Source organism: Ziziphus jujuba, chromosome 11 (genome assembly GCF_031755915.1).
Source record: "Ziziphus jujuba cultivar Dongzao chromosome 11, ASM3175591v1".
In the NCBI taxonomy this organism is placed as follows: domain Eukaryota; kingdom Viridiplantae; phylum Streptophyta; class Magnoliopsida; order Rosales; family Rhamnaceae; genus Ziziphus; species Ziziphus jujuba.
This window is the reverse complement of record NC_083389.1, coordinates 26,460,748-26,488,175: the sequence shown is the minus strand read 5'-3', so window position 1 is coordinate 26,488,175 and position 27,428 is coordinate 26,460,748. Positions and strand designations below refer to the sequence as shown.

The 27,428-nt window shown below is 33.3% G+C and overlaps 3 protein-coding genes and 1 non-coding gene across 6 annotated transcripts; 2 read left to right on the top strand and 2 right to left on the bottom strand.

Annotated features, from left to right (window-relative positions):
- Positions 1-5,780: 5,780 nt before the first annotated feature.
- Positions 5,781-10,156, bottom strand: LOC107426879 (GTP-binding protein OBGC, chloroplastic). Its single transcript, XM_016037174.4, has 7 exons — positions 9,081-10,156; positions 8,246-8,519; positions 7,647-7,938; positions 7,359-7,515; positions 7,078-7,186; positions 6,606-6,753; positions 5,781-6,228 (listed from the first exon to the last, which is right to left on the bottom strand). The coding sequence occupies exons 1-6, from the start codon at positions 10,100-10,102 to the stop codon at positions 6,661-6,663; spliced, it is 1,947 nt and encodes a 648-aa protein (XP_015892660.1). The 5' UTR covers positions 10,103-10,156; the 3' UTR covers positions 5,781-6,228; positions 6,606-6,660.
- A 6,103-nt stretch (positions 10,157-16,259) lies between these two features.
- On the bottom strand, positions 16,260-19,124 carry LOC107426891 (proline-rich receptor-like protein kinase PERK3). Of its 3 annotated transcripts, XM_016037187.4 has the most exons (9): positions 18,819-19,122; positions 18,565-18,724; positions 18,197-18,399; positions 17,884-18,107; positions 17,587-17,713; positions 17,447-17,506; positions 17,132-17,315; positions 16,906-17,029; positions 16,260-16,550 (listed from the first exon to the last, which is right to left on the bottom strand). In XM_016037187.4, the coding sequence occupies exons 3-9, from the start codon at positions 18,351-18,353 to the stop codon at positions 16,305-16,307; spliced, it is 1,122 nt and encodes a 373-aa protein (XP_015892673.1). In that variant the 5' UTR covers positions 18,354-18,399; positions 18,565-18,724; positions 18,819-19,122; the 3' UTR covers positions 16,260-16,304. The 3 variants fall into 3 exon arrangements, with proteins under 3 accessions (XP_015892673.1, XP_048321400.1, XP_048321399.1); XM_048465443.2 differs by having other exon boundaries at positions 17,650-17,713; positions 18,565-19,124; XM_048465442.2 differs by having other exon boundaries at positions 18,565-19,122.
- Positions 19,125-22,042: 2,918 nt separating this feature from the next.
- LOC107426927 (probable serine/threonine-protein phosphatase 2A regulatory subunit B'' subunit TON2) lies at positions 22,043-27,097 on the top strand. The gene is made up of 12 exons (XM_016037242.4): positions 22,043-22,307; positions 23,026-23,117; positions 23,297-23,359; positions 23,464-23,562; positions 23,723-23,881; positions 24,524-24,595; positions 24,711-24,843; positions 24,953-25,017; positions 25,156-25,231; positions 25,777-25,878; positions 25,997-26,189; positions 26,557-27,097. Exons 1-12 carry the CDS (start codon positions 22,169-22,171, stop codon positions 26,792-26,794), a joined length of 1,431 nt encoding a protein of 476 aa, XP_015892728.3. The 5' UTR covers positions 22,043-22,168; the 3' UTR covers positions 26,795-27,097.
- Positions 26,344-26,462, top strand: LOC112493001 (small nucleolar RNA snoR104). Its single transcript, XR_003057418.3, has one exon. It is a non-coding gene; the product is annotated as a small nucleolar RNA snoR104 (small nucleolar RNA).
- Positions 27,098-27,428: the final 331 nt, after the last annotated feature.

The following is a 27,428-nucleotide window of genomic DNA, read 5'->3' as shown; positions in this document are numbered from 1 at the left end:
ACAGTGAAGGGTTTTGGTTCTGAATGAAGTTTGAGGAAGTCGTGAGGAAGCCTTTTAAAGACTCTGATTTGATCTTGGAACAGAAAGGAATAGGACAAGGCAGTTGTCATTCTCTGGAAGACCTTGTTTTTTTATTTTTTTCCCCAAGTCACTTTTTGAAAAATCTTTCTTTTTCCTGTTTCTATATAATCCTATATCTCTGCAAATCAAAATAATAAATAAGGTTTAACTTAAAAGGTGAAAATAAAAGATTCCCCTTTCACCAGCACTTGTCAAAAAACTTAAAATGGAGGTCTACTAAATACATTCATTTTCTTTTTTCATATTTACTTCTTTGCAACAGTCATTTTCCTTCAAGTTCCAATAAGAAGCCTAAAATTATAAGTTTTTCTGTATCCAACACTGTTGTATGTTATACTTTTCTGCTCACTCATTGCAGCTTAAGATTTTAATGAAAAAGATGTGGATTTTTGTTGTTTATGATCTAAATATTACATCATATCAATGTAAGCCTATTGGGATTTGTTCAAATTTTAGAATGATTTTTAAAATCTTATATATATATATATATACACCAATATTATATATATATATATATATCTATATAAATATCATCAAGTCACGTGCAGAACTCTGATAACTAATCTGCATTAAAATTAAAATTGACCAAGTAAACTAAACTCATTCAGCTAATTAAAAACGTAGCCTTTGAAGGAGATGTTGGGAATGAATGATTGGCAACAGGTAAAATAGTAGAATAGTAGGATGAATTCTAGCGAGAAAAAACCAGAAAAGGAAAACAGCTGCTGGGTTCTTATTTTTGTCTACTTGTTTCTAGGAAGTCTAAAAATATTTGAATTAGATATGCTAGAGTATTTTGCATGTCTTTATATTGGCCCTTTTGAACTAATATGCACATGTAAACCCGCATTTTATGCAGAATAAATGAATGGGATTTTCTTGGAACTTCTTGTCTGGTTCATAATTTTCCAAGGGAGCAGTTAGCATTACTTGTACCCAAACAGAACTGGTGTAAGAATTCTATTAAGCTTTTTTCTTTGTCCTGTATCATGGAAACAACCCCACAACACAGAACTAAAGACCAAAAAAATTTCCCCTTTCATAAGGGTCCAGAAAGTCAAAGATATATCATTCATTTTTGTTTCTTGATTTATAAATATAACTCAAATAGGTTTGTATGATTATTTTTTAAGGTTAGGAGCCTAGAAGAATTAGTTAATGTGGACTCTGATATGTAGCAGTGGTTGACCTAGGTCTATATATTTATACATACAGGAATGCTGTTTTTCATTAATTTTCAAGTTGGTTTCCAAATGGTACAAACAATAACAAATTTCAGAATGTTTTAGAAATCCCCAAAGGACTTTCAAATTCCCACCTGCCCAATCATTTTCCTAAAACTTGTATCCGATAGTATATGTATGTGTAGCTTAGAAGGACAATGTGTTATGTTTATTAAGGGGGATAGTTTTAGTGACAAAAATGTAATGCTTTTTGGATCTGATGAATTGCATATTGTTAAATTATTAATGGTTTTTAGTTACAATCTAAAACATGACTAATGTGGTTATTTATTTTATTTTATTTTTTATTTTTTTGGGGAGAAAAGAGGAAGTGAAAGCTGAAAATAAAAAAGATGGTTGGTAAATGGTATTTCTATATTGGCTATGAGTTGCTTCTAAACCACCTCATAAGTAAAAACTTTTTCAGTAAAAAATGACTTAAATCTAATGAGACAAGGGTCACTATCTCTTATCGTCCAAAAGTACTAAGAAAAGGCTAGGTCAAAAGGCAATCAAAAGCTCGGGAAAAACACATGTAAAGCAAGGTGGGATTAAACTGCCCAAACAAAAGCTATATGTGGGACATTTTCCAATCTATTTAATTAGCACTTTCAAATATTATTATTATTATTATTATTATTATTATTATTTGAAGTATAATTTCATACCCTTTGATTAAAACTTTCACATGGCTAAATGGCATCGGGAATGACACAAATAATGATAATCAAATGGGTCAACCTCTTTTTTGGTCTTTTAGAATTTCCAAATCCTGCAAATGCTATGCTACTGGTCATTGTCATGCCTGATTATAATTCTATAATGGACTTAATGAAACCTAATATATTAAAAAAACAATGAAATATTCTAATGAGGTAGACAAAAAATTTAGTTAGAGAGAGAGAGAGAGAGAGAGAGAGAGAGAGAGAGAGAGAGAGAGATTACATTTAAGCAAGCACAATATATATCTCATAATTCTCTTTCTTCTAAGAATGACATGGACTTGGAATCTATGACCCTTGACTCTTCCACTAAAGATTTGAAGAAAACCCAAACAGATAGGATTAGTTTTCATTAGACCAATATCTTAATTATGAAAAAAATATGCATGCAAAGCATGCTATAATGATGTATCCATGTGTACTAAAAAAATGCATAGAATTTCCAATAATCCAAGAACAACAATGTTTCTTCTTTTTCTTTTTTTTTCTTTTTTTTGTTTGGCAAACCAAAGAGAATTAAGATGGAGAAAAAAAAAAAAAAATAGGTACAGAGAGTTTTGAAACAAAGGATAAAAAGGCAATAGTTTGATTGAAGTGGGATATGCCTTGCTTTGTTTTGAAGGTTTGTGGTAAATTTTACCATTTGAAGAGAAGAAAAGGTCAGTCAAGCCTCATCTAAAAAGGTGTGAGCAAGTTGTATTGAAGGACTAACATGGATGAGTTTTTTTCTTTTTTGGAAAGATTTTTCAGAAAAAAAGAAGAAGGTGGGTGGGGGCCTCTGTTTCTCACTCTCCAAAACCTTCTTTTTATTTATTTATTTTTTATATCTCTCAAGTTTTATATGGGATAGGACCTGTTTGGATCATATGAGAATTTTTGCACATTCTTCAAAACAGGCACACATACTTTTTCCTTAGCGTTAAAGGTCATCCGGGATTTAGGGAAAAAGATAAATGTGTCTTTCTTAGGACTTTGGACTTTGACGAGAATGAGGAAGAAAAATTAGAAAGAAAGAGAGCTTCTTTGGTTTGAGATTGATGGTCTTTATGTCTAAAAACAATTCTTCTTCTTTTTTGCGTTTTTTAATTCAAAACTGTCTCTTCTTTAGATTTTAGCCTTTTGTGGTTCAGCTCCTTTCTGGTAAAAAACCAACACGCTCCAGTCTTTCCACTGAACAAAAATCAAAGTGTACTTGTATATTTCTTTCAAAAAGTAGAATTTCTTTCAAAAGTTTATGATTGAAAAAATGAAAGATAAGACTATCAAATTTTCCATATCCAATTATCAAAAAATTCAAAAACAAATATTACTTAGTACTATTAATTTGCATTGTCTTTACATTTTCAGGGTACAATTTTATCTAGTTAAACCAACATGAATTTTTCTTTGTTAGGCTATGTGGCAACCCATGATTGGTTCTGATATAAAGCTTACTATGGCAGACCATGGATCTAATTTTTTATGATTAAGCAATAAAATTAGTGGGGTTTTAATAATTGTAGGCAAATCCATGCTTTTGAGGTCTTAAAAGGAAGACTGTCCCTTTCGGCTTCCCAAGATAAGCTCATTACAATTTGGACATTGCTGTTTGGTTTTCCACTTCTAATTCTTCCACAACTCATAATACTTTCTCTCTCTTTCTTTTTTTTTTCCCCCCCCCAACCAAGAAAACTCTAAATATAGTTTTTTTTTTTTTTTGGCATAAAAAAAGTTGCACCGAATTATATACCAAACATTAATTATTTAATGGTAAGAATCCCAATAAAGGTTTATTCAAAAGGTTTAAGTGGAAACCTAATTTCTTAGATTTCTGATCAGTTAATCATAAGTTACTTTGGTAGTGCAAGTAAAAAGAAATTCTTCTATAATTTTGAACATGTACTAATCACAAGTGTTTAGCTTTTTCAATATAATTTAGATTGGTGACTCGTATTATTATTGAGTCATTTTTACCACTTACTTTGAAAGAAGAAAAGTTATACTGGTCCAAACAACTGTATTCTAATAGGAAACATTATTTACACAATAATGGAAATTGGTATTATTCAGAATGTACCAATCATTCCTTGCCCCCCCCCCCCAAAAAAAAAAAAAAAAAGTACCAATCATATATATATATATATATATATATGTAAAAGATTAATATTAGATGGTATTATTCAGAATGTACCAATCATTCCTTCCCCCCCGCCCCCCCCCCCCCAAAAAAAAAAGTACCAATCATAAATATATATATATATATATATGTAAAAGATTAATATTAGATTTAATTGTCAGCACATTTTTGTTAATTGTATTTATGAGTAACATACTTCACAATTCCAAAATATAGATTAAAAGGCAATAGACATAGATAGATAGATTAAATATGCTTCAATATAATGTTTTTCTGAAAAAAATAAAAAGGTTTGCAACCCTAAAATAATAAAAAAGAAATGCATAAAAAGTTAAAGATCCTCAAAATTTAGACAAAGAGAATAGGTTATATGTATAGTAGGGGAAAATTCTGTGAGAAATATGGAATTAGATTACAAATCATATTCAGAAAAAAAAAAAAAGGAAGAAAATCCATTTACTTTTAATGTTAAATTATTAGAAGATCTTTTTGAATTGATTAAAATATATATTATATATATATATATATATATATATATATATATATATATATAATTTTGTTATTTTTCGCTAGCAATGATGGCATGAGTAGAATCCATACTAAAATGGTAAATAGCAATTGAATGTGTCTAATTTATATATTATTGATTTTCTAAAAATAAATAAATTTTAAAATAATTTAAATTGTCAAACACCATATACTCGTGCTCTATCGTTACAAATAACATTTTTCAAAAATACAAGATGATTTGAAATCAAAATAATAAATGTTTCCATGTTTCCTTCTGCAACAAAGTGAAAAACAGAATCGGATTCCATGCTGATTTCATTCATCCAATAGAAACCTGCCACGCAGCCTAGTACTGACCCACAGACAAGGGCATAGGAGGCCTTACACGTGGATACTGTTGCCACGTAGTCGACGTTGGCTCACAATTCCACGTGTCGAACGATAACGGTTCATCGTACGCCTTTGTTAGCATAATGACGTGTCAACGGCCGTGATTCAAGACATATATACACCCGTCCGTATCATAATGTACTCGAACCCTACGAGAGAGAGTTGGTACGTGAATCGCGGAACACCATAGAATAGTGATACGAGGTTAGATGTACGGCCAAGATTAGTTTGGAATGTGGGAAAGGTAGGGTCATATATGGAGAAAACAGTGAAAGCGAATCTGAGTGAGAAAAGAGTGGTCAAAGATTCATCACGGACGGTTTAGATTAAGATTGGATTTGATGGTGGGGTAGGGTATGAGTGTGACCACCTGTCCCTTCTCGTCCCTGTTTTGGGGCACAAACCACGAGATTTGCTCCCAATTCACGTAGAAACCACATTCTCTCCTTGCAACTTGCACATGCAATGAAATTAAATATAAAAAGGCAAACAGAATTTGTTTGGTGAGAAAGAAAATCTCTGGGAAAATGATATTTATCATACTTTAAGCCATCTCTTTTAGCAAAAACTTTTATATGCAACATATTGCATTTAAACACATTTTAAAACATAAACTTTTATGTATTTTAGATGTGTTTTTCTACATACATATATAGAGTTGAAACATATTTATTCCCTCAGTCGCAAGAAGTGTCAGTAATTGGCGTTATTGTAATCAGCAAATTTCATAAAGAAAAATTAGAATTGGAATCATTTTTGTACTGCATTACTCAGGTAGATTATGATAATTAAATCCACCATTTCGTTACAAAGATATATTAATTTGGTATAAGAGTTGGCTACGAGAAACAAGTGAAATGTAACAGTAAATGCATCTTCTTGCTCAAACCCAGCTTCAACATTTGAGTCTACAACTGATTGGATGTCCAATTTCATTTTCCTGTGAGCCACTGTTCCTGGTTTTACTACAATATGCAGTAAAAACGATCAACTTAAATCTTCAGCTTCAAATGCTGACCTTTTATAGCACTATGGATGAGCAAACTTGTTGATGATCCTATTAATGCTTTTATGCTTCTCTTTCTTTCTTAGTCACTTCCACGACGTATTTCCACAATTCGCACATTGTGTTTTTCGGTAAAGAACTGGAAGCATTCAGTGTATATGTACTGGTATCAATTTGTACCTGTCAATATTTCAAAGTCTCAACGAACTATATAAGAATTGCAGGTTTAGATAACATCAATAGAATTAGAAACTATGACGTTTCATTTTTTTCACTATATGTAGCCCTACCAAAAACTGTCTTAATAAGCATGAAAATTTGTCTGTCCCTGTGGTATGTTCTTGTAAATACGAGTATATATAAGAGCAGTTATAAGCATCAATTAAACCCAAAAGGGACTTTCTTTCTATTTTATTTTTTGAAACGAACCAGAAAGGGTCCTCAAAGCCATGGTCAAATATGAAATTCATGAGTTATGCCGAGTGACAGGCACACATCGTCATGTTAGTATTTAACAATACCCTTAAAGAAAAAATTACGCATATTGCAATGGTTACCTGTAGCTGTGAATTCACCTATCAATTACAATTAGCATAGGCCTAAATTTGGAGATCACTTCCATTGTGCCCATTTGATTGAAGCTGTAGATCCCTTCATACTTGATAAACCAGAATTGTCGTAGGAATCATGCCACACCATCTCCATCTGGAGGATTAACAGAAATCATTGGACAAGAGAGATTTTAAGTAAGAAATTGGCGGACAAAAGAACACACTCAAATATAAATAACCAAAAAAGAGTACGCCTCCTAAAGTGATCCTATAGAAACAGTTAAAAATAAACAGTTTGAGAGATTGCTAGAAAGAAATGGTTTTATAGAAAATGCGCTGAAATAAAATCTGATACGAGTTTGCTACAAAAACCTTGTATGTGACATGATACAAAGGAAAAATGTTCTTTTAGGTGGGCGGGGGGAGGGAAGGAACAAAGGAAAAGTAGCGTATACCAAGAAAACTGAAAGCAATATACCTCTCCAACAATCACCGTGTCACCTTCCTTGACACCAAGTTTCATCAGAGACTTGTATACACCACAAGCCTCAAGAACGTGTTGGAACCTTCTTTCAGAGTCTACATATCTGTTTGGACATTCAATGTTAGTTTTTCGTTACATCAATTGAGAACACCATACAAATGGCATTTAGCTGAAAACTGTAACAGTTAATTAAGACCTTGTATAAAGTGATGACTGTAAGAGAAGAAAGCACAATATAGGAAAAAATATAGTGACCATAATGGTTATCAACCTACCGCCAGTTTGTCATCTGAACAAAACGTTGCAATCCAGATCCCACAACATGCCAAGTATTGGTATTGCTGTCATGAGAGATCTCAAAGTCATTGATAGAGGCAGTTCGCTGCTTATGCACCATATCCGCTACATGGTTCAAATGGATGGGATCTTCATCTTCAAACCAAATCAGACGAGACTAGTCAACATGGTATAATTATATATGCAGTTTGAACTTAAGAATTTAGAAATAGGAAATAAAATATTCTCAAAGTAAATTTAGAATTAGAATAAAATAGAAGTGTTACCTTTAAACTCTTTGTTGGCAACTTTATTTTCTCTTAGAAGCTCATAGGCAGCACATATCATATCATACGTACCATCCCTTTGCACAGCACTCATGCAAAAAGGTTCAATCCCTTGAGCTTGTAGTTTTCTCTTGAAAGAAGGCCAGTTTTTACGTGCCTCTGGAAGGTCCATTTTGTTAAAAGCAACAACGTAAGGCTTTTCTGAAAGTTCAGGATTAAACATTTCCAGTTCTAGACGAACTGCATCAAACTCAAATTCTGGCTGTGGTGATGAGCCATCAACAACATGTACCTAAGATTAAAAAAAGGTAAGATCTTATAAGTAATTTACCAAATAAAAATTAGAGACCAAGTACATTGTTTGTTAACACCATATATGTATACGGGTCTGTGTGTATTCTCTACTTATTTGCTGATTAAACATTAAGATTATATCTCCTACTCGAAAAAGTATGAATATGAATTTCTTGTAGCTCAGAAATTAATAAGGAAATGAAGTTTATGAGAATGAATAATCTACATATTATTACAGTTTTGCATTAGTTATGGAGTTTCCAACAACTAAGGAAAACTAGTGGCAACTGACGAGGAGTCCATACCAGGGCAGAACACCTTTCTGTGTGCCGTAGGAACTCATGACCTAAACCAAATCCCCTGTGTGCTCCTTCAAGTAAACCTGGCAGATCTGCTACGACCATTGTAGAATCATAGTCAAAAGAAACTACACCCAGATTAGGAAGTAAAGTTGTGAAAGGGTAATTTGCTATTGCTGGCTTGGCAGCACTTATCACACTCAGGAATGTGCTTTTCCCTGCATTTGGTGCACCAACTATTCCAACATCTGCAACAAGTTTTAGCTCCAGCTCCAACCACCTGATAAGAATACATTAATTTTAACTGTTTGTATAAAGATCATGGTCATGCAAAACATTGTTTTCACTAGAATTAGTCTGGAAAGTAAGGGAAGGACAGCAAAAGCGGCAAGACGTCCAAAAAGTTCAGCTAACTCAACCATTCGCAATCAACTAACTCTATCAAGAAAGTCATAGGTTGCATGTAACAACATTGTAAATTCTAGAAAGAAGGCCTTCCCTACCCTTAATCCATTCATGCTATGTTAATATTCATGTGCCTAATTTCCTTCTCAAATGATAATCACGTGAAACTATTAAACATATACAATTTTTAAGCATGGAATGATGGTAGAATTGTCTGCCTAGCAATGTATTAAATAATTGACAAACCGGCCATTCTTTTTCAATCAAAGTAGGTGGAATGATGACAAAAAAAGGAATCAATAGCAACAGAATGCTCACAAAACAATTCCAAGTATCCTAAATCAACAAACTTTATCAAATGCATCTAAAAAATAGCCTGCAATACCAAAGACACAAAAGAAATAGAATTGATTAAAAAGAGTTAAAGAAGGCTCACATTTCAGGTCCTTCTTCACCATTCTCAGCAATCCTTGGAACCTTATTTGTTCCTGACTTAAACGAGGCATTCCCTCTCCCACCTCTCCCTCCAGGCAACACCAAAGCTCGCTGTCCCGGATGCAATAACTCCAAAAGCACCTCGTCTTTACCTGCCTCTCTAATCACCGTTCCCGGTGCCACCTTCACCACCACATCCTCTCCCTTAGCCCCTGCCTGCATCCTCCCCTGCCCATGACTCCCTCTCCCGGCCCGGAAATGCACACTATTTCGGAACGGCAACAGCGAATTCATCGACCCGTCGACCTCAATATACACATTGCCACCACGTCCACCGTCACCGCCAGACGGACCACCCAATGGCACATACTTCTCTCGCCGGAAAGCCACCACCCCATTACCACCATTCCCTGCCTTCACATATATCTTTGCGCGGTCGAAACACCGCATTACCGCCGGTACTCCCTTCTCCTTCACTTCCTCTTCCTCTAAATCACCATCATTGTCAGTAAAGTTCACAGCTTGACCCTCAAAAATATCTGCAGGCTTGCCATACTTTACTTCTTCTTCATCTTCATCGCTATCAAAATCTTCATCCTCCATTTCAGAATCATAATTACCCTCAAAGATTTCAAATTTCCCATAATTCAGCCCCAAATTATCATCCACACCATTATCGTCTTCTTCTTCTCCTTCATCGTCGCTTAAGAGGACAATATCGTTATCAATCTCCGTTGCCACGCCCGAATCGGAGAGCTTCACTTCGGACGACAAATCATACGAAGAGGAATCGAAGGAGGGCAAAGAAAAGTCCTCCTTTGGAGGCAAGCGAGTGTAGGTGGTGGCTTCGACTCCCGTGGAAGACCACTCTTTGCCATTGGTTCCGACCTTCAGCTGAGGGCGGCTAGGGTTAAGTTTCCGAGTGTTGCGGTGTTGGTGCTTCTTGGGTGAAGCTCTGCCAGGGTTTCGAACCCTAGGGCGAGCCAGAGCGTACGGACTGAAGCTTATGGATATGGACGCCATTGGAGGCGGCAAAATGCGATTGAGTGAGGAAGAGAGAGTCAGTTCCGTTTACTGTTTGAGCTAAGTAACGGGTACTAACTGCCGCGTGTCGTTTTGGATTATGCTTCGAAAACGACGCCGTATTAGTTTTCCATGTGGACTAAATGCGACGCCCTGTTAAAGTCTATGGGCTTTCTATTTCGATGGCCCAAATACTTATAGTAAGACAAGGCCGAGGCTTCTCATATATGGGCCAAGTTTTGCATAAAGTGCGCAAAACCAAGCAACTAGCAACCCAACCCAAAAGGTCACCAAATTTCAATTTTGACTGGCTAGCAGCTATTCTACAAATACTTCAAGGCAATTCTTAAATTTTATATTCCAGAGTAATTCAGGAACTACAGCCGAAAAGGAGGAACACTAAGGGAATTAATGTTCTTCTCCTTGGATTAATCTGTGTGAGGATGACTGATTAAATTATAATAATTAGCTTTGCCCCCAATTCTAATTTATGATAGTGGGTTTACAAATTTCATAAGAATTTAATGGTACAGATAGGAAATTTGTGTTTGATCTGTGCATGATTAGATTATTATGCACATCGGATTCTAAGATTGTCACTGTGTCAAGCTTTGCATGCTAAATGGTTGTTACTTATTTAAGTTTTGGGTTAAACATACTTAATTCCTTTGAACTTATTACACTTTTGAATCATAAAAAGTGTTGCATTATCCTATAAACAATTGTTTTTTGTTCTTTTAATTCAATTATGCATTTTCAACAGATAGGGTTTATGAAATTAACCATACACAACTCATGACATTTGATGAAAAAGTATTTTATATTGTTTTTATTTCATTTTTTTAAACTGATGTGTGTGTATTGTTAAAGGGATAATGTAATACTTTTTGAAATTTATAAGTGTAAAATGTAAAAAAAAAAATATAAAAGTTCATGCGACTAAATGTGTTGAACCCCTCAAGTCAATGTCTGGTAGTGGTTGAATATATTTTAATAACTAATCTAAATCTCGTACCTAAATGTTACATCACCATGAGCTACTGGTTGAAGTGATTATTGTAACCAGGATAAAGATGGATGCTTAAAACATACATCATCATACGTACCCACAGGTAAAGGCCAATTGAAAATCACCATCTGTAACTTTATTGATTTGTTTTCTTATAGCACATCCTGATTTCTCTCCACCAACTTTTATTTCTCTTGGCTGTTAAGAGTGGCATTATTTTCTTTCCATTGTGTAAATTTATTGATTTTGTTAAACCAATATAAATCCATTGCTTAAAGAAATGGAATGCAATAACATTTTTATTTTTTTTTATTTTTTTTACTAATGTTGTCTCTTTGTTAAAATAAAATGAAGTCTATTATTAAAATCAAATAGAAAAATTAAAATATAATATTGACACGAGTTTAGTTATTCAACAATGGTAAATGATTTAGGTTTTCAATAATTTATTCATTTAATTATTATATATAATGTTAATAAATTCTTTTCATTGTTTGGCTTTGGCTTTGAATTATTTTCTGAAAACCTACTTTTTCATGCATTAGTTTCGCACTCCTCTACACGGAAGAAGAATAATAAAAAGGGCAAGAAGTGGAGCAGAGAACGCTCAAATTTTGTATTATTGCTTGGGAAATATGTAATCATTTTATTTTCATTATTTTTGCTTACACGATGTAATCAATTTGAAAAGCAATAAAGAAAGTATTTTCTATGATTTGGAATCATAATTTGTTTCAATATCTAACTCGGTGATCCTATTCTACATTTGAAATGTATTCAATTTGAAGAGCAATAAAGAAATTATTTTTTATAATCTGTTTCAATGCCTCAATGCCTAACTCTTTATTACTATTCTAATCAAACTTGGATCACTAAGCCAAATACATAAATCCAGTGTTCGAAAAGGTGGGAAAAAGCGCCGCCTAGACTTAATATTTTTAAATAACGCCTTGTATAGTAGTAAGATTTAGAAAAAAATGGTCAACGCTCTGTTGACCGCCTAATGCGTACATAGGCTTTAAAAGGCGTGAGTCTTTTTGTTTAAAGTTTTTTTTTTTCTAAGATTATTTTTTAAAAAATGTTAAAATATAATTTATAAGAAATTAAAATATATATATTGTTAAAAAATGGAAACCTTTTTAAGATTAAATTTTTTTTTCTTAAATAAAAAAAATGAAAATGATGAATAAGAAAAAGAAGAGTAATAAATTAGAGACTCTACTAGCAAGTGATGCTAGTAATGCACAATCATGGATTGTCGAAGGTTGTAATGATGATGAAAATGATGATGAGATGGAGAATGATATGTTACCAACTAAAAAAGGTTCTAGAAATGTTCAAGTTGAAATTAGGAAGCCCGAGAAAAATGATTTTGTATCATATAGTACGGAAGATGAGTTGGATGAAGATGTAGATATTGAATTAGAGTCCGATAAAGAATTAAACAAGAGGTAGATTATGGTAATAGCTAAAGTATATACTAATCTAGGAATTATTAGGTACTTGTAGGTTTGTAATATATATGTTTTGAAACTAATATATTGTTGAAAACTTGAAAAATATGAATTTTCATAAATCTATTATGATCAATTTCATGCTAATTTATGTTTATTGCACATACAAAAGTAATATAGACTTATATATATTTTGACATTTAAAATATAAATTATTTTGTTTATTTAGTAACTTTATAATATTAAAATAATAATATAATTGTGAAACCCCTTTTTACGCCTAGACAACCTAGGCATGCCTAAACTCATAAGGTTTAAGGCTTTACTGCTTGTGACGTCTTACGCCTTTTAGAATACTGCATAAACCTACATCGAGTTTAACCCATTAATCCTATTCTAATAAAAAAAATCCTGAATTCCATTTTTGATCATGGAAAAGTGAAGTCCTTGAAAAAAAGGGAAATTACAAACTTTCAATACTCAGTTCCAGTGAATCACTGTTTCTTGCACTATGCTGTTTATAGATTTGTTTCCCCAATCTTTTTTTTAGAAACTTACTTTTCACACGATTTACTAATCATGTTACAACTACACATGTGCTTTAAATCTATCATTAGGCATTAATTAACAACTTTCAAAGCTTCAAAATTGAACATATGTGCAGTCTAAAAAAAGGGAAAAAAAGAAAAAAAAGATTGAACATATGTTGCTAAGCATGCTCTAAAGCAAAGGAAATCATTTCAACCTAGTCTGTAAACTTTAGATATTATAATTTGAAAACATGATTTTGACCTTTCAAGGCGTTTAGTTTAACTTTATGGTCTGTTTTGGCCCCCCTCACCATTCAATTTTACCATAAGCCATATAATTTTGGACTGAACTTGAAGATAGTGGCTTAGAAAGTATTTACTTGTCTCTGTTTTCATATTTTTTATGTTGACTTTATTTGTCTTGAAGACTTTTCATTGATTCACTTATTTATATTTTGATTAATTACCTTGAAGAATTCAATAATAAGCAAAGGTGACTTCCTTAAAGTGGGGCCATGATCAATGAAGGAAACCCAACCTCTAAGCTGTCCACAAACAAAAAGTAGTATATTATGAACTCTTGACATATGGACAAGCTTTTGGTCTACCTTGAGAGGCACACATTGAGCTCTGCTTAAGTCGCTTGTTTTCTAAGAACTCCCCTTCTGGTTTGGAAAATATCAAATTTAATGAGAATTTGAAATTATTTGGAAAAGAGATTTTTTTTTTTTTAATATTTGGTAATTTTCGAAAGGTAAAACTATAGATATTGAGGAAACTAATTCTCACAATTTTATTATTATTAGTTTTTTGAAATAACTAGTTCTCACAACTTGAGAAATCTATAAATATGGAGGAAACTAATTCTCACAATTTTATTATTATTTGTTTTTTGAAATAATTAGTTCTCACAACTTGAGAAAGTAGGATTTCTCAAGTTAGGATTGAAAATTATTTCTCTAAAAACAATGTCGTTTTGAGATTTTCTAGAAAACTAGTTTTATACAATTTGTTAAAAGATATATTTATTCTCAATTTTAAAATATAGATTAATTTAATTACTCCTGAGTTTCAGCATTTTGATTAGTAACCAAACACTAAAAAAATAATTTTCAAGAAATTGATTTTCAAGAATTCTTGGACTTGTAATCCTCATTAATTATGAACAAAATACCAAAATTAAATTTAAACAACAATGAGATGACTTATAAACTTGCATTACAAAAAAAAAAATAGAAGAACTGGGATGAATTATAAACTTATGAATATATGATGAGCCATGAACTAACAAAATTTTTATCTACTATTCTTAGAATAATCTGATCATAGAAACCTTGTTTAGCACATAATTGGATTTTGCTTTTCTGGTTCCTCATCTCCTTCCAATTTTCTGTGCTCTTCATGTCTTAAAATTTTAGCCAAGGCCTATAACATTTTCGCATGACAATCCAAAATTGGTATTGTACATGGGTCTGTAGAGTTCTTTCTCTTTGGACTTCTGGTCCTAGAAGCAAGATAAAGTTTGCCACTTGAGCTATCTATGGAGTTTCTATGTGTCTTCTAGGTTTTTACCCCCTAAAAAAAAAAATTAATAATAATAATAAAAAAATGTCTCTTCCAGGTGCATCATAACAGAAACAAAAACTTCTATATGATTATATCCAATAAATATGGACGAAAAGGTGTCAGTAAATTCAGGCAGTAAATAATGGAACTAATCATTTTCTCCCATAATTTACTCTTTATGAGCATGTTTGGTGAATGAGTGAAAAATCATAATATATAAAATGCCTGAAACTATAACAGGAGGAGGAAATTTCAGTAGGGCAACCTTAAAATCTTTGTGGACCTGCCGTCTATATCATTATGGATCTTAGTTGGACAAAGAGGAGGCAAGGAATCTAGTGGGACATAGCAGCTGGTTTAATTTACAAGATGTAATATATTTTGTTTTTATATGATCTTTCCATAGAAATTGTTTAATGATTAATCTGACCAAATGTGGAAATGTGCAATACGAACACATAAGGTACACTCGAATTAATCTCTCTCAAAGGTACATTTTGTTGACATAACATAAGAGGGACATTAAAATTGGTTGACATATCAATTAAGTTGTAAATTGATTGGTGAAGACTCATGAAATATTGGGAAATTTAAAAAAAATTGAAGAAGTGAATAGCCCAAATTTTGTCTCCGATCTGTTGGCTTTGCAATTTGAAAGGATTATTAAGTCTGGTTTTCACCAGTACCATTCCAGTACTTTCATTGAGTAGATTCCTTCAGTCGTTTAAATGAAAATACCGAGCTATGTGGGGGGCAAATTAGTAGTTTCAATTTTCTTGGTTAATATTATGAGACTATGACCTGTATTTGTTTTTATTTTTGGTATGGTTGGATATGAGTAATTTGGTGACCTATTGTATTGTATATTAATGCACTGCAAGCAGTAACTTTTTATTATTATTATTATTATTATTATTTTTAACTGTACTCAAGGTATCAATGGCTGGTACCTCTTTTAACTGCACATATGCAATTATTATATATGCCCTAAAGCTTTCTTGGCAAGGGCCATGGCTGACAGAGCAATTCAGATAGTTAAAGAATCTGTCTTTCAAAGAAGTTATTAATATATATATATATATATATGACAGAATACTTGTTCCCTTTATGTATTTCTGAGTAGAAAAGTTTTCTGCAGAGAATACAAGCATTTTTCTTGGCTCTGGTGCTGCTAATTATGCCAGACTTTTTACTTACCTAAATTTGGTTTTGGATCTAGAAAAAAGTCTAATGCTATTGGATCTGTTTTCTTTACTTCTAAGGTTGTCTCTTCTGCCCTATGCAAGGTTGCCTGTCGATGAATAATGGACATTGCTATTTTGTGTTTTTTTTAGTGGAGAAACTCTCTGTAGCACCAGAAATTGACCTGTGCTTCATTCTTGCTTTGCATTATTTCAGCTTTTGCACCAAACATCAACTTTGAACAGCAACTTTGCTATTATAATAGTACTACTTTTTTATGCTGAAAAGCTTTTTTTTTTCCATCATTGAATATATAGAATCATATTTTCATATACAGCAGTTTACTTGCCTAAAGTTGTCCGTTATTGGTGTTGTTAAGCTTAAACTTAGCCCAAGCATAATGAACACCAACAACCTTTGTTTTTTTTTTTTTTTTTTCTAACAAAAGTTCATATTCAATTTCAACTAAATAGCAGGCTTCCTGGAGTAATTGTAGCAGTGCTCTCTCCCATGATTGTTGTTAGAGCCATTTCTCTCTCTTGAATTCGTTCGAGCTCACGAACAACCATTTCCATTTTTGGGCGCCTTCTTCCTGGAAAACTCATACATTGTAGTGTCAGCCTGATTAAATCCCTCATCCCTTCTGCAGTGAAGCTTCCATCTAGCCGGTGGTCCACAAAATCATTCATACTCAGCTGAGTTTCAACCTTCACATACAAGGTAACAAAAAGCAATAGAAGCCTGTAATCATTGTCTTAAGAAAAGCTGTTGGACAAAACAAAATAGGGTAATGAAGTGCATGGAAGAAAGGGTTACAAAGATCCACTTTGTGGGTAAAAAAGTATTGAAGAAAGGGTAAAAAGGAAATGTGACTACTACAATTCCCTTTCAAGTCAGACTTTGAATATTAAATACCACAACTACAGAAAAGTCATAACTAGGACGTAGAAAGTGATCCACAATCAGTCCTTCAAACAATTGGAATCCTAAGAGATACATTTTGAAAATATATTTTATAACATTTCTGCCAGGAATTCAAAGGTTATCTGGTATCTAACTTACCCATTGAATTAAGCTCTCATTAGATCCCAAGTTGTCATTATGTAAAGCCTCACGTCCAGTTATAAGCTCCAAAAGGAATACACCAAAGCTGTATACATCAGATGCAGTCCCAGATGATCCTACTCTAAATATTGTCACAGATTGGCAGATTGAAAATATTAATGAAAAATGCTATCTTTGGACAATAAGAATAAACTGCAATTAAGGAAAAATTGAATTAACTTACTCTGGATCTTGGAAAACATTGACACTAGATCTGTCGGATGGACCTGCTTCTTCAATCTTTTCAAGCAATCTTGAAACCCCTGCATCTGCAATCCTAGCAATGAAGTTCTCATCAACCAAAACATTGGCTGTTTTGAAGTTTTTATGTACAATGGGAGGCTTTAGACCATGCAAGTGGCATAAACCTGAAACCAGATAGAAACACCATTTCTCCAACTCAGTTTTTTGTTTTCTGTTTTGTTTTGTTTTGTTTTTTTTTTTGAATTCCTTAACTTTGGTTTATTTTAGAACATTCATCAAATATCTTGGGACCTACCTCTTGCTGCCCCTAGAGCGATGGTTAGCCTCTTCTTGAACTCTAGTTTAGTTGATGGACCTGTTGAAATGATGAACTAGCACTGAGTAAAATGTATCCACACAACTATTATCAAAAATTTCTGAAAAAGTGACTCATACCATACAAGTGATTGCACACACTTCCATTTGGTAAATACTCATAAACCAAAATCTGAGACTCACTTTCCTGGCAGTAACCCAATAGAGTAACTAAATTTCGATGCTGAATCTCCCACAAAAAAGATACCTGTCTGCCATATTATCTGTTATTTTCTTTTCCAAGTTTTATGAATTTAGAACTCAAGAATTTTACTTACATTTAGCATACTCATTCTGTTCTATAAAAATAAAAAACAACCACAAATAAGAATCTTTATACATAATGCACAGAATATATAGAACATAACATAACTATACCTCTGAGACAAATTCCTGTTGAGGAGGACCTGCACGCCTTTTGATAGCCACAACCGTCCCATCACGAAGCAAACCTTGATAAACTGTGCCAAAGCTTCCATAACCGATGAGATTGCTCTCATTGAAATGCTTAGTAGCTTGGCCTAATTCCTCCAGTGTGAACTGCCTCACTGCCATTGGATGCGGGGCTGTCCCTGAACTGGTTCCACCTCTATTCCACTCCACTGTGATTGTGGAAAAAAAGATTGTCAGTGATCAATATTCAATACGCAGTTGAAAAACTCTTCAAGTTCAATGTCCAAAAAGAACTTACCCAATGCAGATGGATCTGAGGAACCTGTTTCTGAGTTCTTGTTTGAGAATTTCTTAGAATGAAACTTGCAGAACCACACAATTCCTATAACCACTGCTATAAATGCGATCGCTCCAGCAGCACCACCAACAACAATTGTTGCCGATGGTTTTGACATGTTTCAAAGTTTTTAAGTCTCCAATAGAAAAACTTGAACATTGAACCTATAAAAGGAAAGCCAAAAAAACAGGAAGTAAAAATTTAAATTGATCAAAACCCACGTACTTAAAAAAAAAACAGATAGCAGTCATTCTTCTCAGTGGCTGGGGGGGGTGGGTGGGGGAATGGAAGGTCTAAGAGAATCCAAGAACTAGTAAAAATTTTGACACCTTTTACAGGAAATTCCACATCAAAATGGCATCTTGGGTTGAATTCCGTCTTGTTGACAAGGTTTTTTATTTGAACAATTTCAAGTGCCTTTTTTTTTTTCTCTGTCTCTGCCGACAAGTGGTTAGCAAATGCTGACTGGCTGCTTTCAAGTATCTACTTCTGAAAACAGGATTTTGGTAAGATTCAATACAGCTAAAAGTCTAAACAAAGAAACCAGAAGACAACTCAGTTTGCTTATTTTTTTCTCAGTTACCCCACTTCTCTGTTTGGTGTTCATAAGCATCTCATCAGAATGACACACTTAAGAGAATCTACAAATTACTGAAGAATAAAGTTTGTCCTTCAGAAACCAACACAGTTTTTCTGTTTGCTTCGACGAGGGGTTTTAAGTTTGAAAAGAAGTAGAAAAAAAACATGAAGCAGATGATGTTATTGCCCCTTTCTCTTATTGCTGATATAGCCGTCATGTTGGTTTGTATTTGGCATTGCTTAAAGAAAGAGAAAAAAAAAGTTTCAATCGTCAGCCTCTCTGTACTTCCAAAATTTTAATACAGCAGGGAAAAAAAGAAAGATATTTATACATAGGAAAAAAGTATATATATATATATATATATATAATGAAAGATGAAAACTATTCTGCTATTTTTTACTTTATATTGATCATTGAAAAAAAAAAAAATGAAAATGAAAAAATAAATGTTTTTACAACTGTAAATGTATAATATATTTTTATGGAGGAGGTTTTTTACTAAATGTATGTGAACAGGTATGAAAGAGACTTATAATTTTTGGAGGTGGGGGGGCTTACCATGGAAGACATAATTATTGAAAGGGATCAAAGGAAAAGTTGGTTATCACTCTTATCAATTCCAAGTCTCTTCCCTGAATTCTCCCTATCTTCCTTTTTGCCTCTTTTTTGTTATCCCATCTGGAAAGAAAAAAAGGGACTTCCCATTTTTGCTTACACAGAAGATGGGACTCTTCCTCTAATGGGGTCATGACAGCTGAGCCAAAATTACAAGACATATCCCACACACCATGATTAACAGCTTTCCCTCAGCTTTCCATGGCTATATGCCTTTGTTTTTGTTTATTTATTTTTTTGGCAATATTGTTTTTTATCTTTTAAGAATGAAAATTTATCAAAATATTCTTTTTTCTCTCTTACTTTTTTGCCTGCTTTTGTATGTATTTATAAATTTGTGTCTGAGTAGTTGAACTTGTGAAGAAGGTTATACTTATTGAGCTGTAAACTCTCTCTCTATGTGTCACTCTCTCATATTTATTTATTTTGTTTGTTTTTCTGAATTTGTTGGGATCTGGGTGTTGGCTGGAAAGCAGAACTGGGATTGGTGGAAAGGATCTTGTCATATTGTGAAGTATGGTACACAGATAGAGAGAGAGAGAGAGAGAGAGAGAGAGAGAGAGAGAGAGTAAATTGTAATTGTGAAATGTGTTGTCTGAGACTATGGCAGCAAGTGAAGGGTATTTGTGCATGGTCATAATACACAAAAAGATGCTTTCTCGGCATTCATTTTGCTTCTCTTTTGAGATTTGCACCCTTTTTGTTTTCCTCGTAGTATATAACTATGATCCTACTATGTAAAAAAGAAGAAGAAGAAGCTGTATTTTGGTTAATCACCAAAGATCAGTAGCTAGCTTGGCATTTTATGGATTATTCATGAATGGTACAAATTGGAAATCTAATATATGTATCTATATGGGGGACCATTTTGGTAAATTTTATGAGATCACCAGCTTATATGCTTTGTGTGGACTTTGATTCTTGATCTATAATAGATACAAAGATTTTCTTTGGATGATTCTGACTTCTTATGTAAAATATAATGATGATGAAATTAAGATTAAGAACAAATATCCCATTTTTAAGTTTGTTATAATTGTCATTGATGATGACTACATATCTTTGCACTGTTAAAATTATCTATAAGTAGTTAAAGCATGATGGTTTTTGTGTAGAAGCTTAAATAAATGATCATTGAAGATCCTGAAACGCAATAGTCTGCAAAATTTTACATAAGCAAATTGCTAGAACAACGAGATTCAAAGGCAAGCCCAAGTTCATGTATAATTTCAGAGCAACCAAGTTTTATTTGAACATCTTGATAAATAGAAGTTTGGTTTGTATACCAAAAAGATATGCATACACACGTATACCAAAAAATATATGTACACACACACACATATGTCCCATATAAAGGAGCTTTCAATACACCTCAGCATGTCAGACACCTATCCTCTCAATTTTGTTTTTCATTTTCAGTATTATTTCAATTTTCCTTCTGTGAGAAAAGATCTTACAGAGTTTTGAAGCAGAGTTTTAAAGTACAGTGTAAGAAGAAGAAGAAGAAGAAGAGACATACAAAACAAAAGGTAAAAATTATTTAAAATTTTTTGAGTTTTTCTCTTATTTACCCTCTTACAAAGAGTTTTAGGGAGATTCCATTTTCTTATTTTCAGCAGAGGTTCCTGCAGATTTGGGACACAAATTGGTCCTTCTGAGATTAGAATGGAATGTACTTTTTACTCTTGATAACTTTTTAAGATTATATCATTTAGGATTAGACCATCTTTAAACACCAAGTTGCATTAAATTTTATTTTTTATACATTATGGATTAAATTCCTATCTAATCTAAATGAAAAACAAAAAAGGGTTTTTGTCTTTTGTTAACCTCTTTCTTTCACTCATCAAAAAGAAGAATTGAGGATAATAATTCACTTTAATCTTCACAAATAATGCTCACTGTCTTTTAAGAATTGAAGATAATAATTCACTTTAATCTTCACAAATAATGCTCACTGTCTTTTCTTGATCAATCTCCATTTTTTTTTTCCAATGAGAATGAATTTTATTTTCATTCAATTTGAGTGAAAAAGTATGATTAGTTTCAAATTCCTAACAAAAAATAGTAATTTTATGTTAACTAATTTAGTAGGTTTTCATAGGGTAGTTTTACCATATTAAAAAAAAAAAAAAAAAGAGAACCATAACCATAATAAAATATGAAATTTGTAATGAAAAATATCTATCTGATATTTTAGCATATTATATATGCATATATATATTAATGCAATATTTGTTAAAAAAAATATTTATGTAATATTTATTATTAAAACCATGTGCAATTTCTAATTAGAAATGATATAAATAATAAATCAATGGTAGGCACACCCAACGAAAGTTGTTAAGGTGGCTTTCATGATTACGGCTATCCATCATAAATTTGTTAAAAAATCTAATCAAAAATGAGAAAAGAAAAACCAATGTAAAGGGCAAAATTGGTATTGTAGAAACATAGGGGAGGGTTTTTTTTTTTTTTTCTAAAAAAAAATTTTAGAAAATTCATGGGACGTTTCTATAATTTAGACAAAACTCGTACTGAAAAGTAAAAATAAAAAAAATTTAAAAAAAAAGGAAAAATAAAAAAAAAATAAAAATAAAAAAGCACAAAAGAAGATCTTCTCTACGAAGTCCCTGGTTTCTTTTTTTTTTTTTTTTTTTTCGTATGCTGACAGTAATCGAGCACTGAGTTCGTCCGAGTCGGCTCAGAGCGAGAACAGGAAACTCGGTGGCTCGAGCATGTACAGCGGTTCCAGTGATGGCGAAGGCCACGACGCCGCTCAGAGGAAGATCCCGCCGGCATCTTCCATGTTGTGGGTGCGAAACCTCCGTCGTTTCATCGGATCCGGTACCGGACTCGGATCCGAAGCCCTAATGGGTTCGACTTCTCTCTCCCATTTCTCTGCTTCCCTTGAAGTATTTTTCTGTTTGTTTGGATTTTCTTTTCTCTGTTTAATTTTCATTTTTCTGGGCAGTTAAAATATATTAACCTGCTGCATTTTAGGTCTGATATGCTAAATGTTGATAAAATGTGGTTAATTGGTCTTTGGGGGTACAATGTTTTGTTTGGCTGCTGAGAAATTGGGTGGGAAAGATCCTTCCTTTTTTGTGTTTATGTTTATCTGGGAGCTGGGAAAATGGAAATTTTCACTCATATTGGGCCCTGTTCTGTACTTGAGTTGTCGAAATGTGTGGGTTGTTTAAACTGACCTCGTTTCTTTTTTTTTTTGAAGAGGATTCTGAAGAGTTCAGCTTATTTTTGTACTGATTATTTGAACCTCTAAACTGAAACTTTAGTAGATATATAAAAAGTAATCTGCTTTTGATGGATTTATACATTATATATATGTATGTATATTTTCGCCTGCTTTCCCGGTTTTTATGATGGGCTGTGATTAAGCACTTGATTCTAGTTTCCACCTTGTAACCGGTTCAGTTATCTCTTTTAAGATCGACATATCTGTTGGAATTTCTGTTTGATAAATGACTTTGTGTATGGGATATAGATGTAGTCCATAATTTGATTCCAGATGCTAATATGTGTTTTTGGTACAATTTTTGACTTAGCATGTTTGTATTCTTTTCCTTATTTGTAGAGCTTGAAATCAAGAGAATCTTGCTTGATATTTTTAAAGAGAAGCAACAAAAAAGTGCTGAAGCTGGCACAATACCGAGTTTCTATAAGAAGGCATGTATTAGAACAGTGAATTGGCGGGGGACTAAATATGAGGGACTTGCTTTATTACCTTAGAAAATTTTTAAGTTTTGGCTAATTTTCTTTTGGGATAACTTCGTTTCTGTTGTCCTTAGTCATTAGTGCTCATTTATCACATCTCTTTCCTGAATCTGCGTTTTCTTTGGTTTCAGAAACCTGAAGAAGGATCTATTAGTCAAAGGGTCCAGAGGCTGGCAAAATATCGGTTTTTAAAGGTATCTTTTTGGTTTTCCTTTCTGGTGTGCTGATTGTTTTGGGTTTTATATGCCGAAGCATTTTACTATGCTTTTCTTACGAAACTGTTTCTTTGTTTCTGCAGAAGCAATCTGATCTTTTGCTAAATGCTGATGATCTGGATGCAATGTGGGTTTGCTTAAGGGAAAATTGTGTTATTGATGATGCCACTGGTGCAGAAAAGGTCAGTAGTATACACTTTATCTTAATCTGTTACTCCACTACGTGCAATATATCTCATTAAAGTTCATCTAATCTATGACATTTGACATAAATAGGTCTTGTCAAAGATTGTATGGATTATAAATATGATGCTAACAATTGCCTTTTCTTTTCTCCTCTAGATGAACTATGAAGATTTTTGCCATATTGCCTCTGTATGTACTGAGCAAATAGGCCCCAAATGTCGACGCTTTTTCAGCCCTTCGAATTTCATGAAATTTGAAAAGGATGAATCAGGAAGAATTGCCATTCTCCCTTTTTACCTTTATGTGATGCGAACGGTGGGCCTCTTGAATACCTAACTAATTTCATTGTTTTTATTTTTTATCTGATTAAAGATTTAAGTAGCTATGATATTTATTCTCTCTCCTCTCTCTCTCTCTCTATATATATATATACAGGGTTTCAATTTCTAGATCTCCTGTGTGACTATTTATTTTATTAATAAGCTATTTTATTGATAGAGATTGTGTAGTTGGTTTGTCTTCAGATGTTCCTTTTGTGGCCCATGAGTTTTTAGACTTTGCTTCCTTATTTTCTTTAAACATACACAAACAAGAAAAGTGGGACTCATTCAATTAGTTGCATTAGGATGTTGTAACGGTTGTACTACTCTATGATATCGTAACTAGACATGCTTCCCATATCCTGAATGAAACCATAAACCTTCTTTAGCAAGTGTTTTTAGACCTATAAATGGAGATTCAGCCCAACGGCTTGATCCTGTGCATCTCTTTGTTTGATCAGTTCAAATTGGATGAGCCTCATTGGTTTACTGAGGCAAGGGATAATTCATTTACTTGCTGTGGCTACTGAACAACTAAATGCAGGACTTTTTCCTTGTAGTGCTTATATTCTGGTGAATGCATTTTGTATATGTGTATGTGTATCAGAATTGCTGCTAACATCACTTTTCTTTTCAGGTATCACTTACACAGGCCAGGATTGATATGAGTGAGCTTGATGAGGATTCTGATGGTTTCCTTCAGCAACATGTATTGACTCTTTGCACTTTTGGCTTTGTTTAGAATACCTAGTCTTTCTCGCTTAATGTTTTTATTCCTTCATATCAGTTTTGCATATAAAGCACTAAGTTGGCTTATTTTTTAGGAGATGGAGGCCTATATACGAGGTCTTATACCTAATCTGGCACAACTACGTGACATGCCTCCTGCCTTCGTTCAAATGTATTGCCGCATAGCTGCACACAAATTCTTCTTCTTCTGTGACCCTCATAGACGAGGTTCGCTGTTTCTCAAGTCCTTGTTGCAGCTGTAGTTGATTTATGTTCTATTCAGTTTTTGACTTTGCCCACTTTGGCTAGAAGAGTTGACAGTTGGTTTTGTTTCCAGGAAAAGCCTGTATAAAGAAGGTGCTGCTAAGTAACTGTCTCCAGGAACTGATGGAACTGCACCAGGTAGGTTCTTACTTTATCTAAAAAAATTCTTTGTTATAAACTTGACCATCTTCATAAGATAGATACTTTACTTCTAGCTGTTATGAATTCTGGAGTGGTGCTAAATATATGTTTTAACCTTTTACATTAAAATAACAGGAAAGCGAGGAAGAAGTAACTGACACTGAACAAGCTGAAAACTGGTTCTCTTTGACGTCTGCCCAGCGCATCTGTGGTGGGTAACTTGGCAAACCTTAGATCTTCTCTCACTTATTGGTTCCTTTTTCTCCCTCTTTGGCTGTCGTTAACACCTTAACCTGCATCTTACATTTTTTTGGTGGACTTTTATATTTTCATTAAGACGTTTTATCCCAAATATGCTATATATTCATTTTTTGTAATATGATATGCTCAGCATATGAGTTACCTAAGAAAAGTGACAATAGAAATAACTTTATATATATATATATATACATATATATATAGAGAGAGACCAGCTGTAGCTGGTTTGGATATTGGTCCAAGCGTCGAGAATGTTGTTTATACTTACCTAAGAAAAGAGGATGTATGAAAGCAATTTTGTGTTAACAATATTGTTATGGTGTCATGTTCCATTAATTTATTAGGTATCCTAAGTGGAAGCAAATTTATGCACATACAAGTTATTGTATTGTTAATACTACAGTTATGCTCAAGTTGATTGGTAGGATTTCATGAAGCTTCTTAAAATTGCTTCCATCAAGTCTTTTATTGATAACAGCACTGCCATTCATTCTGCAGATGTCTTTCTCACCCTTGACAAAGATATGAATGGTACATTGAGCAAGCAGGAGCTTGGAGAATATGCAGATGGGACATTGACTGAAATTTTCATCGAAAGAGGTGTGTATAAATTCCTTCCTAATCTTTTAGGTTCCATCATCTGTTAGTGTGCATATTTCTGTTTCGATAATCTATATTTCTCTAGTCTGTTTTGTTCACTGTTTGCTACTTTCAACAGTTTTTGATGAACATATTCGTCGTGGCAAAACTGGTGGGGGAAATGCTAGGGAGATGGACTTGGAAAGTTTTCTCGATTTTGTCCTTGCATTAGAAAATAAAGATACACCTGAAGGGTTAACATACTTGTTTCGGTGCCTTGATCTTCATGGAAGAGGTTTCCTTACAACAGCTGATATACACTCGCTTTTCAGGTGAGCAACCTTATTTTAGTTGAAGGTAAAATTTCATGTTTTCTAGTTTGTTTATGCAATTTGCTTGGTTGCTGAAAGGAATTTTTGAGATATCATCTTTTCACTATATTCTGAGCAACCAAACATGTTTAAACCAAAATACGGAAGTGAAGAAGGGGAGCATCCAAAAGTTGAGATGCTACCTGATACAATCTTCCCACAGAAAACCTCTGCGTTTTCCTGCTTGTAGTACCTTGAGCAAGTACTGCAAGTCTCAAATTGAAAGAGACATGAATCCATTTATGTTCCGACAACTTATTATTTATTGCACTCTAAATGCTGAAAGATTTTTATTTTTATATATATTTTTTATGTGATTATGAAACAGAGATGTGCACCAGAAATGGATTGAGGGTGGAAACTATGAGTTATGTATCGAGGATGTAAGAGACGAAATCTGGGATATGGTTAAACCAGCTGATCCACTCAGAATTACATTGGCCGACTTACTAGCCTGCAAACAAGGTGGTACTGTTGCAAGTATGCTTATAGATGTGCGTGGTTTCTGGGCGCATGACAATAGAGAAAATCTTCTCCAAGAAGAGGAAGAGCCTGAGGAAGAATGACGGTGACAGATGCATCATGGATGAAAGTTTAAAGATGTCCTGGTTGAAAGTTCACCCTCTACTAACAAAACTGGTACCCGGGACCGTGTCTAATTCGTCAGTCTTAGTAGAATTTTGTGTATGTTAACGTAATCTGTAAAACAATAGTCTGTGTAACTAATGGAATTCCTTTTCTTAATCCATTTGATTTCTGTAGCTACTGGAATTACTAGACTTTAAATTGGAGATATCGATAATTTGAACAGAGGGTATGCAAAATACTGTTGTTATAATATAATATATGCTTGTTGATTGGTATGGCAACCGAAGTTACTTCTGCGGCAAAGTAAATAGGAGACATTACCCTTATATTTTGTTTGGTAAGTATTTTGAAGATAAGTAATGGATTAAGTTTTCAACAAAAACATAAAAAAATAATAATGGATTGAGTTTTGAGAGTAAGATGCATTTATTTTTTTTATATATAATTTTTTTGTTTTTTAATTTAGTTTAATTTATTATTATTTTTCGTAACTTAGTTATCAGATTAGGCAAAATTTTCTTCTTTGCGTTGACAATGACAAATAGGGGATCTTATTATCATCATTATTATTGTAGCGGGCAACCAAGCAATTTCCACAGGTCAGTTTGCAGC